Source organism: Sylvia atricapilla, chromosome 5 (genome assembly GCF_009819655.1).
Source record: "Sylvia atricapilla isolate bSylAtr1 chromosome 5, bSylAtr1.pri, whole genome shotgun sequence".
In the NCBI taxonomy this organism is placed as follows: Eukaryota; Metazoa; Chordata; class Aves; order Passeriformes; family Sylviidae; genus Sylvia; species Sylvia atricapilla.
This window is the reverse complement of record NC_089144.1, coordinates 70,689,219-70,701,554: the sequence shown is the minus strand read 5'-3', so window position 1 is coordinate 70,701,554 and position 12,336 is coordinate 70,689,219. Positions and strand designations below refer to the sequence as shown.

The following is a 12,336-nucleotide window of genomic DNA, read 5'->3' as shown; positions in this document are numbered from 1 at the left end:
AAACAGTTGGAACTGGGAAGCTAGTGAAAATTTCCTCTGCAGGGGAAATGATCTAGTCAAACTCAAGAGCAGAAGTGAGACAATAGTTTCTAATGATGACACAACCCCTAATAGTATAGATCATCGTTTCAACTCTGCTGTAATAAAGCATGTCTCCACAATAAACTATTTGCATAAACTACTCATATCCAGGCCAAGTCCTGCACCCACTGTACTACACAATGGAGTTTAATATCAACCTCAGTGAGCCAAAGGTGTGGTTCTATGTTGTGTGGGAGTAGGACCGAAATCACTGTCAAAAGCCTGGCATGGCAAAACAGAAGCACTGCCCAGCTAAAGAGTTAAGCTTAGCTTAAGTCCCTGGTCTGCAGATAATTGTCCTCCCTCATGCTCCTACTGCCTGCTCTTGAAAACAAGACAAAAAACTTTGACAGGAAGCTCCAGCAAGACTTTATTCATTGGTATACAATAGGAAGAAATTAGCATGAAAGAAGAATCATATACATTACTGACTTTCCAAGTCACTAAAACAAACCTATAGTGACGAGAACAACTGAGTTTGATGACATAACAAGAAGCGTGTGACCATCTCTCTAGTGTCCATACCTGTAAATAGATAATATGTTATACTTTTTTAAAAATTACAATTCATAGGAGTGCTGGTTTGGGTGGATTTATTTTCATTCTACCACAGTATAATTAACATGTAAATGGGATGAAGGTGAAATGCTGTTAAAGAGATCTTAGGAAGTTCTCCACATTTCACTTTCCCTAAAAGTCTACCCAGACACCAGCTAGAAGACAGCCTGAGCAATCCACAACACCATGTGCAAGAGATCTCAGTACCAGTTATCTTTTGCCCTGAATCCCACTTCAAATATATCTGGCATTAAACAAGGCCAAAGCTTGTCACAGCCCCAGAAGTAACAGTGAGCACACATCAGAAGATATTAATTCATGTCTCCATTTCTCACCATGCTGCCCTGCAATATGAAGTGATTAGCCAGGCAACATGGACTCAGTTTTCATTGAGAGTTCAGGAAAGCATCTTAATGTCAAAACTATAGTAATTCAGCTGTCACGTCAATGATGATTTGCACAACTGACTGTGTACCAGAGCCCAAACACAGTCCTCAAGTTATAATAACCTGTTTTGCTTTGTTTTAGTCTGGACTCTGACTAGACTTTTTTTTTTTTTTTTTTTTTTTTTTTTTTTTTTTTTTTAAGTGGGTGGGGAGAGGAACAATCCACAGTTAAGAAAAGATTAGTAGATCAATGGTGAAGAATGAAGCAATAGGCAAACTTCCTAACTATTCTTAATGGATAATTACCTCTCAAAATATGATTCTCCCTCAAAAACCCATTCTTGAATCTCCTACTACTATTCTTAACATGAGAGTTTAAAAAAGCATTAAATAAAACAAACAATAGAGCAATTATAAATAAATGGGACAAAGCTGCAGGAATGGCTACATGGACACTTGACTTCCAAATAATAGGGAATCAGCTGTATTAATCTCTGAGGCTATCAGAGTTATAAAATAAATCATCAGATAACAGAGGGGACCCAATAAGATGTCTAGCACCTCAGCAGAACCACTTTGTAACCCAAGCAGCTGAATTCAGGTCATCCTCTAAACACAAACTGCTCATGCAGCAGCACAGTATCTACCTGAGACTCAACTTCTAGCTAATTCCATTTCTCTCGTGCTCTCCATTCTTTCGTGAGAATGTCAGTAGAAACCTCTACTTGTTAACAGCTCCCACATACCCCACAGCTGTTCGGACTTCCTTCAGAGCTCACTTAGAACCAGCTGACTAAGGAAAGAAGCCCCCTGAACAGCAACTCTGCCCTCAGACACACCAATCTGACACTGATCATTTATATTTACAGGACAAGTGAACTTTTCATCTTGAAACCTGTGCAGGATACTTACTTTTGGAACTCCCATTCCCTGTTGTCCAGTGGACATACTTGGCGAGTTTTGAGCCAGCGGGAGATGCAGTGGAAGTGGAAAGCGTGCTGGAAGACAGATCGCATCATTTCAGAATGTATGAATGCATCTCAATGTGAAAACTACCACTGAAAGCATCACGGTAAGAAGAGAGTAGCAAGAGTTTTCAGGCAAAAGTGGGGACAGCTGATCAGTCAATTACCCAATAAACACCAAGGAATTGATGCACATTTTCAGAGAGGAGGAAATATTAGTGAAAGAGCAGCAGGGAGCCTGTTCCACAGTGCATGCAGTGGCAACTGACTGACTTCTGATGAAGGAGGGAGTGTAGAGTTTAGCAGCTGCTAAAATTGGCAGAGCAGATGCTGATAAGAAGCATAATCAGAAAGTAAAAAGAGGATTTCAGAGTGAGTAGCAGGGATGACATGAATGTATACATGCTGAAGGAATCTTTCTGTCAGTTTGCAGGAGATACCAGAGCCTGAATAAAAAGGAATTTGCAAAATTAGAAAGAAAAAACAGAAAGAAAACTAATTTATGTGTTTAATAAGGGCATCCTTTCTCTTACCCCATAAAGCTACTTAAAACCAAGGTTCCACTTGTGGTGACTCTCACACATAACAAAATAATTTTGATACTAGAATATCCTGACATGGTTAAAAATTTTGCTCTTGTCCTCTGCAACCAGAATTGCAACATTTATTGTCCTGTTTCAGCATTATCACATTGTAACTCAATCCCACAGCACAGTAAAAAAGCGACTGAGGATCAGGAAATTACTCCACTGTGAAATAGTTTATTTTCCAATTCAGGCCCAGGCTAGCAAGGTATTCAAGTTTGGAGTTCACATACTAGTGGACCAATTCACTTGATCTTCCCCCAAAACTGGAAGCAAAAGACCTGGTTACCCTAGACTGACTTGTTGAATTAGCCTGCACATAGACAAATCAAGCAGGTTGACATCCAAGTGATCCTATTACTGGGGGAAAGAAAAAGGTATAACTCCTAGGCAAATCATGATCAGGAAAATCATGCTCAGAATGAAAGATCTATTATTCCTGTAAAAAAAAATAAAAAATTAAGGCTTATCTTCCTCCCTTTGTTTCTGTGTCTTATTACATATCTCCATCTCTCATTTTCTTCTCTCTCTCTACATTATAAGGACTTTAAAATTCTTATCTCTGTGATTATGTGAAACATGCCACAGAATCTTTCTGTCCCACATCTTCAAAAAAGGAGGAGAACATCACCCCACACAACAGAAGTTTTCCTTACATTGCAGACGCCCCATGCAACTGTGCACTCCTCAGAGGTAGCCGAGGCTTGGTTGGCTTGACATTCTATGCCTGTGAAAACAAAGATACACAGGAGTTGAAGATGTACATGCAACACTAACCAGTAGATTCCTTCATAACAGCAAATGCAGGCAGGGGAGGAGGAGCTCTTTTGTGGTATTTAACATACCAGAAAGTATCAAGAGCTATGGTTTAATGTGTATGGTTTAATGTTCTTGCTAAAGGATGCCTTCTTTAAGAGTCAAGCTCAAATGATTAAAAATGATCTGCTGATAGATGATCAGCTTAGAACTCAATACATGGGCTTGCTGCTTTCTTGTTTTGCAGATTTTTTTTTTTCCTGGCAAAGAAGACGTCTGAATGAGCTCCAATTCTCTGTTCACTCATTGTGTGCTTGAACATGCTTAGAGGAAAAGGAATTTGATTCACCAATTAAAGATTTGGAAACTTTCGAATCCCACAGGTTTGGCTAAAAAATGTGATCTCTGTTTGTTCTGCCCCATTCATCCCTTTCTCCATTTTTCACACTTTTCAGGTGCAGAGGTGGACAAAATAAAAGCTCATTTTTTCTCTGATGTAAGAGATGTCAATTAACCTTGGTCATGAGGAACTACTTAAAACAAGACTGATGTCTAAAGAAACTCAGTAAAAACAGCTGTTCTGCAAGAATTGAGTGAATCTGTATTTATCATAGGGTTTACATAAAAGATATGATATTCCACAGCAGGAAGTCCAAAGCTCAGTCCCTTGCCTGTCTATAGAAGAAAACAAAATGGTACTTCTTGAAAGGTCTGATGTCTTAATTCCTGAATTTCTCAATACATACAGCAATAAAACTAAATCAAATTAAGAATATGGAAGATGCTCAAAATCCTTGAAGAACTTCAATTACTTTGGATACTTGTATAAAATTCTACACTTGAGATCATTGCAACAATCTTACAGTTACTGCAGTATAGACTCATGGTCATGGGGCATAGTATATTAACTTTAAAATATCTGGCCAGAGTTTGTAGAGTAACAGATACTGGTGAGAAGATGTTTAGTACAAAAAGATGAGGAAATTCATCTGAAGGGAGAAAAGTCAAAGAGTAAGCAAAATTTAACTCAGAAAGCCTCTGCTGAAAGCACGGAAAATACTACAGCACACAATATACTTATTTTGTTTCTTCTCCTTCCCTGTTGAAAACAAAATATTGGGCATATTAGACATGAAGTCCATCAGTCCATTTTTTATATAATTTTGTCTTTTTTGTTGTTATTGTTCCTCTCTAAGAGGCCCCAACATTAGAGCTGCATGAACACAATTTTTAATTTTTCAGGATTTAAAAGGACTCTGTATTTTGCCTGGGAGTGAGAGGGAAGAAAGATGGTTTAGGTAAGGAAAAGAAGCAGCTAACATTCATTTCAGTGTTACTTAAACTTTCACTAACAAACCTAAACTTGCACTGACAGTCTGAAGCATGACAGTCCCAAAAGTTAGAGGACAGACGAACTTTGGTGGAAGTGTTTGAGGAGGAGTTCTCTGGTCGAGGTGGAAAGCCCTTCCAACAAGACACCCAGATTTTTAGCTCCCTCATCAAACATGCTGGAGACTACTGCTAGCACTGCTACCTTTGGGTGCCAAAAAAGGGCCTCCCAAAAGCTGAAGCACTTTTTGGTCTGCTACTTGCTTCACTTCAGGAAAGGACAATATATCAACAAATTAAAAAAGCTCCAAATAACAAATAAAACACATGGACCATCTCCATCCTAGAATGAAAGCTGATGATCCTGGCTCTTGAAAGAAAGAGAAGCTATCTACCATCTGCTGACCCAAAAGAAGCTGTCAAAGTCAGATAGTAACTGGTACTGGAGGAATACTGAATGACTCTTCTATTGCCTTGCTTTTGACAGAGTATCTGTAAGTGAGGATGGAAAGATACAGCTAAGACCTGAAATACCTGTAAATAATTGTGAAAGATGCAATGGAAACATTTCAACTCAAGGAGTTGTGGAAATGAATCTTATATGGCAGCTTTTGAATCGTGACTTTGTAAGAAGCAGCCCACTTCCTATGCATTTTCTATTGCAGAAATCACCTGTATGTTTACACAACAAGAAATCCAAACCAAATCCATCTAATATTACTGAGATTCTTTTCTGAATTCTATGCAACATATCTATCTTTGTGAAGCTGGATTCATGGTACTTTGCATGTTACCATCAAAGCAAGAGGACAGTATTTTGATGGCACATTTTACACAGTTCAAAGCTATACTGGTCATTTTACTACAATAAGCCATTACGTATTTTAGACCAGAAGATAATCCAATATACTAAACACACTGTTAACACTCCCCAACTTACCAGTTGCAGTGACAGCACCAGAGAGCAAGCCTTTGAAGTAAGACTAAAGTAAAATCTAAAGAGAATCTGGGTCTCTCCAGAGAAGAATGAAACCAAAACACTGAAAATCTTCTCATTCCTTCTGTACACTGAACACAAACCAAACTGAGGGTAGGGGGGATCCTTTGACTCACATGATCAGCAAGTCATAAGGCACACACATGGGGAGAGCTGCACGACACCTTCACATTGACGCCTGACTTTACAACATTATTAAACTTTCATTACCATGACTGGCATTACTTATCATTCTTGTAGTGTCTTCCCATTCTAGGTTTCTCTTCATTGCTAGGAGTGGGAGACATTTGTATCCTGCATTTTATCAAATAGAATCTTGTGTTGTTCTTCCCTGCACATTCTATTATTTTTTTCTCAATTTGCCATCACTTCACATCTTATGTTTGAAAATCTAATTGAAGAGATTTTTAACAACATTAATGATCTGTAACAAGGAAGTAAGCAAATCCAGAGCCAACACTGATCTCAGAATACCAATTTAGATATCCTTTCTACTCTGTATGCTGTCAATTTTAGTCCATCATTTGCAGTCCAGGCTACTCATAACATTGCTCATAAAATATAATAACATGTTATGATTGAACAACTCAAAAAAGAAAAAAAATTACCAATGCCTTTTTCCTTTACTGCTTTTCCTAATCTACCTATATACTCCCAACCCTCACCCACATATTGGTAGGACTTTTTAAAATATTTTAAGAACTGATAAACAAAATTTACCACTGAAAAATGGCATTTGTCCATTCTCCTTACAGCTCTTCCACAGCTCTTCTTCATCCCTTATGTCCTATTTGCTATTTTTTAAAAATATTGCAAATATATGAGACTATATTTGGTCTGTCATGGAAGGTACAATTAATTTTGAGGCAGATTGATAGAATGAAACACACCAGCATCTCCTATCTAAAAAGATATCCCTCTTATCACGAGTAATTATCTTGAATTACATGATCTTATACATTTATTCTACACATTTGTAAATTCTATAAATGTAACTTACGTTCTAATAAATCTTTGAAATTCTAGTTGCCTGCCAGCAAAATGCTTTCCTCTCTAATATATTATAAACCTGAGAGACTAAGTCATAGTCCAGTGTCCACCTTCTTTTGAAACTTCTTTCCAAGATGGTACAGGTTAGAGTCACTTAAAAAGGAAATTTTTACATTAAAGAACCTCAACTTATTTCATAATCCCTATTCTTTTTAGTGTTATCACTCCCTGTCTAACAACCAAGAATAAACTGAAGGACAGATAGGCAGTAGCTGGCTCAAAATACAAACATATCTGTCCCCAAGAAGAGAAGTGAACCTGGCTTAACCCATTTTCAGACCAGTGTGTTAGGGTGTGTTTTCGCTTTATATATTAAAAACAAACAAACAAACAAAAAAACAAACCAAAAAACCAACCCCATACAAATAAAGCTTCTGAAAGTAATTTTGCAATTATTATTTAAATATGAAGTAAAATCAGGTGCATCCCTCAGTAGCTGTTTCTATAAACTCGAAGTCTCATTTTTCTGAAGTGTTTTATTTCCATACTGACAGGAGGTTGCCAATATTAATGGTTCCAAGGGTGATCACATAAAATCAAGGTGCAACAAAACTATTCCAATGGGATCAGGACAGGCCATGCCCAAGCACTAGGCTTGTTTTGAGGGGTTCCACCAGCCTCATATTTTTGTCTATCTGGGGTATGTTAAAAGGTCTTCTGTCCCTCATGATTGAAACAATATTAACAGTTATGGTGCCAACAGTACTTTGTCATTTTTGAGGAGAAAAAAAATGGGTTTGTACTCAATACCAATACTCTAAGGGACTGAAAACAATGACATCATGCATGCAGACCTATTTCATGATAGAAATGAACCATCAAGATTATACAGAAAAAAAAATCAAACCAATACTAGCAATGAATGTCTTCATTTTGGCATTTGATTATTCTCCTTTTTAAGTGAGTAAGTGCTAAGTTGGTTATGCAAGGTATGTTTTACAGAACGAGGAGTCAAATTAATTTGCTGGTCCATGCCTTTCCTTGCCAGACACAGACACAGAGAGTGTTACATGACTTCATCTTAATGAGTATCATCAAGAAGTTGACACTCATAGCAACCCCTGAAATATAATACCTCTCTTGGTAAGCAATACCTCTCAACCCTGAATCATTTCAGTTCCTCTTTATTATTGCTCCTTTTCTTCTTTGTTGCATTCAAAATACACTCAGCAGCATCATGTCTGGCATCAAGTGATCTGGCATCAAGTGATCTTACCCTTCACAAGAGAAGGGTGAGGGAGAAGCAGTATGGTGACAAAGGTGACAAAAACAGACTATGAGACTCCAGCATTACACAAAACAGAGATTAGCAGAAGAGTTAGTTACTAACTGAAAGTTTTGCTGAATTATATCCTCAGCTGGGGTAATTTCAGCTGTTTATCACATACAAGCCCAAACTGTGTTCCCCCCATTTACTTACATAGATCCATAATGTGGTTTCTGCAAATGGCACAGTTATCAACCACAATGTCCCATGCCCACAGAGCTACGGCATTCCACTGGAGAAGAGGGGGGAAAAAGAAAAACATAGTCAATTTACAGTGGAAAGAATCATCCATATTCTTCAAGATCCCATGTATTTTTGAAACAGAAAAGCTGGGATATTTAAAGAAAAAAACCCAAATCTTAGAAGTCCAGACTAATTCCTCATCATGAGTTCAGGTTACTAGGAAGCAGTGGTATATTCCTCTCACAAACCTTCCAGACACAATGTCTCCAGCTCACCTCAAAAACAAAGTAACTCCCACAGTCCACCCCTCCTTGCTTCCTTTTTTCTTGTGAAACAAATGCAAACATTTGGATTCCTATTCAAGATCCAATGGCAAGGATGCTGCTCATGCCAAATCCTCAATTCTGAAGGAATTGAGAAAGACCAATCCAGATGCCATTTTTGTTCAGAGGAATTCCTGTTATTTGCAGCAGTTCTTCTAGTAATCACCTTTCAGAGCAGCTGGAGTCAAGAACTAAATGTCTAATGGTACTCTCCACTGAATCCTGAATAATCTTCCCTACAAAAGGTTAATAAGCAACAACCTACCAGCAAGGCTGGATATAAAAATTTCAAAGTAGTACCAAGTCAACCCCTCAAAGACTTACTTCATATATAAAAAAAAGTAATAGCACTGTCCCATGCTACTTCAGGGGAAGGGTTTGAGGACTTTAGGGCAAGCTATGCAGAAGAACATGGTACCTTTTTATTCCTCCAGACAAAACCCGCAATCAGGTCTTTTGTAAACTTATTAAATAAACGGGCCTGCCTTCAACATCCAAAGCAATCCAAAATATTGTACTGGTAATGGGGATAATTTTCATTTACTACCTAAGTAGTATAGATTTTTTCCCCTCCTTACATTTTTTTCAGTATATATTTGCATTGACTGTACTATAGTAAATCTTCTCTACTGTGTTCCATTTCCATCTCAATGTTATCACTGCTTTCCCTCAGTTTGGGACACTAAAGGAGGAAAGCTGACTTCCAAGTACTGACAGGCAGTACAGGACTTTGATAAGCCCTTCAATTTTTCATTAGTACCGATATAAAAAAGTATTCACAATATTACTGGACCTTTTAGGACATGCACCAGTAGTGATCTCATTTTTTTCCCAATCTTCCAACTTCAAGTCTAGCTGGCCTTCTGGCTGAGGTACTCATCTCTCATGGACTTCATCCATACTTCAAGGCAGCTAAGATAAAAGTTCTCAGCATTCTTATCTCTCCCATACACTCCAGTACTTAATCCCTTGTCCCATCATGGTCTACTCTGACGGCCCACCCATTTGTTCTGAGCCACACATGCAACAAAAGTATTGGTACCTTACTGGAGAGGAGGAATGCCACTGACACACAAATGCCATTTCCTACCACTCTCATTATATCTGTCCCTATTTCCAAAGCACAAGCAATTATGTCACCCAAACTCTTTCTTCAGCACAGATCCAGGGGTTTCCATCATCACCGATGACGGCTGCATTTCAAACAAACTCATCTACAAGCAGGAATCACTGGAAATGTTTACTGGTATTTAGTCTAGGGGTCACTTTTCCTCAAATTATACTTTAGTACAAGCCCACACTTGTCCCTGCTTCTCTACACCCTCCTGAAGAGCGTCGAGCCATTACTGTGGCCCAGCTGACAAACTGGTGGCACTGGATAGGAGAGTGATACTATGGCTGCTCTGAGCGAGGAGGCAAAGCCAGGGCGGCATGAGAACATCTGCTCACCAACACGTTGTCATGGCTCGATTTAAATAAGAAGGAGGAAAAAAAACCTCAGCCACAGCCATTTGGAGAAAGCATTTTGCGCAGCACACGGGGCAGCCCAGGCGGCTGGGCCACAGAGGGCGGGGATGACGGGGAGGCGGAAGCACTCTAGCGCTGCCCGCCGGCCCGAGCTGCCCAGAGGCTCTGGATACAGTAGCCGAAGTCCGTCGGGGCGGCAGCGTCCGAGGGAAGCGAGCGGCGGAGGCCCGAGCGGCGCATCCCCCGAGCGGCACGGCCCCGTCGGCGCCCCCGCTCCTCCTCCCGCCCCCGCCAACCGCGCCCGCTGATTGGCCAGCTCGGGCTGCACGTGCGGCGGCCGGCCCCGCTCATTGGCTAGGACGCACGCCAGGATTCCCCGCAGGCCTCGCCTCGCCCTTCCCACAGCTCCGGTGCGGAGCCGGGCAGCCAGCTCCGTGAGGGGAGCGGGAAGTTGCCCCCTTCTCCGTCCCGCTCGCCGGCATCAGGCCAGCCCCACTCCCCTCGTCCCTCCGAGAGCAGCCGCAGGAGCGCGCCAGCAGGGTCTCACTTTCTTCACTTCGAAGCGCTTCTTGCCGGCGCCGCTGTTGGTTCCGCTGGGGGTGTCCACATCCATTGCGGCCGCCATTTTGGGTTCGTGATCGGCCCGTGCGGCTCCGCGCGCATGCGCGGCAGGGCGGGGCAGGGGGGCTGGAGGAGGGGGGCTGTGGGCGGGGTCAGCTTATGGCCGCACCCCCTCTAGCACCGCCTCCCCCAGACGCCGTCCGGCGCGCGGCTGAAGGCGCGGTCACGTGAGCGCGGTCACGTGAGCGCGCTCCTGAGGGCGGCCGCCAGGGCGGGGCCGCGCCGAGTCGCCTCGTCAGTGTGTTACCGGCGTCTGGGCTCTCGGTGCGGCGTCTTGTACGATCTCTTGGGATTTGCCTCCCTGCCCTCTTCACTTCAGCCCTCAATGAACTTCTAACTTGTTTTCGCCCACCGCAGTTGATGCATGACGAGGTGGGGCCGGTGGTGTCGCTGCTTGTTCTCCCTTTTGTTCTCCCGCAGTCCAGCGTATTTTTTTTAAAAAGGAATACGGAATTGCTGGAGACAGCACGCGCACCTTAAAGCCTGCGATTTGGGCTTACAGTAGTCACAATCAACGTGGATTTAAAGGTGCTGCCAGAGCTGCCCGAGCCTTGCCTGTTCTCTTGGATGGACGCGACAGGCACGAGAGCTGGTTCTGGGAGCTTCCTCCGTCAGGACCTTCCCCAGGTCGGTGGTGGTATTCGCCACGGTACGGAACCTGAGAGCAACACGCTCCCCTGCGGGACAACTGCAGTTCTTGAAATTTCACCCAGCTTCGCAGGTCCCTGGAGATGCGATCTCTCTGCAGAGCCATCCCCTCTAAATCCGTTTGTACACTGTGCTGCTCAAGGAATGTGAGAAAGAGGAGGTTGTAGAAGCACAAAAAGGCCATTCTCTGCATAGATACAGGCAAGCAATATCTGTACTCTACTTCTCGTAAATCCTTGGGCCCAACAGCACTGTTCTGGTCAGGCTCCATTTGTACCCGTCTTTCTGTGTGCATACAGCTTTGCCCTGAGACCCAGTGCTTGCTGGAGTAGGGTGTCCAGCAGTCTCCAAAGAGATTCAAACCTAAAGTAGGGTCCTGCAGTAAGAATGTGATGATGCTGTCATTGAATGTGTTGGAATAATTTTAATATTTGGATTGGGATTAATGTTTTAAAGATATGTAACACTTGTGCCTTGACTTGTGGACATACCTGAATATTTGCTGCATCAGGCTGAGCCTGAAAGTGGCACAGACAATAAAGGTAAGTTTGAAGAAGAAAAACGCCCTCCTCCATGTAAACACCCTTTAACGCCTTTCATTACCTACATGGAAATCTTCCACTTCACTGAACTGCCCCTTTCTCCAGATGCTGCTTGGTTATGAGGCATCTGTATTGCTGTAAATTGCAGCTGCACACATTCGGGTTTCTGTTGTGTTGCTCCATATTGCAAAGGAGTATTTTGAAAATGGGAATTGGGTGCTTGAGAAAATATACTTCTCACCTTCAAGAAAATAGCTCTTTTCAAAACAGAATTTGCAAGATTTCTTATTAATAGAAGCATCAATTCTAACCCTAATTACTAAATGTGTTTGGCAACATCTCCAGTAGGACATTTCTCACTAAGAAACCATTGATCAAACATGCAGACTAAGGGCATACACATACCAGAGAGATGATGACAATCATTTTCACTTTAAGTGACTACTGTAGTATAAAATTATAGTCTCCCCACCTCAGCTGATGTCACCAGGGCAAGGTGGTTGCCAATGAGGTAAAGCCATGCAGCCAGCAATCATGTGGTCTGGATTTATCTTTCCTTATCTGGCATCAAAAACAATG

General features: G+C 41.7%; 1 protein-coding gene and 1 long non-coding RNA gene across 2 annotated transcripts; one reads left to right on the top strand and one right to left on the bottom strand.

Annotated features, from left to right (window-relative positions):
• Window positions 1-426: 426 nt before the first annotated feature.
• Window positions 427-10,650, bottom strand: RBX1 (ring-box 1). Its single transcript, XM_066320086.1, has 5 exons — window positions 10,494-10,650; window positions 8,127-8,205; window positions 3,231-3,301; window positions 1,938-2,023; window positions 427-606 (listed from the first exon to the last, which is right to left on the bottom strand). Exons 1-5 carry the CDS (start codon window positions 10,569-10,571, stop codon window positions 594-596), a joined length of 327 nt encoding a protein of 108 aa, XP_066176183.1. The 5' UTR covers window positions 10,572-10,650; the 3' UTR covers window positions 427-593.
• An 11-nt stretch (window positions 10,651-10,661) lies between these two features.
• Window positions 10,662-11,777, top strand: LOC136361867 (uncharacterized). Its single transcript, XR_010743699.1, has 2 exons — window positions 10,662-10,939; window positions 11,011-11,777. It is a non-coding gene; the product is annotated as an uncharacterized lncRNA (long non-coding RNA).
• The last annotated feature ends 559 nt before the right edge of the window (window positions 11,778-12,336 follow it).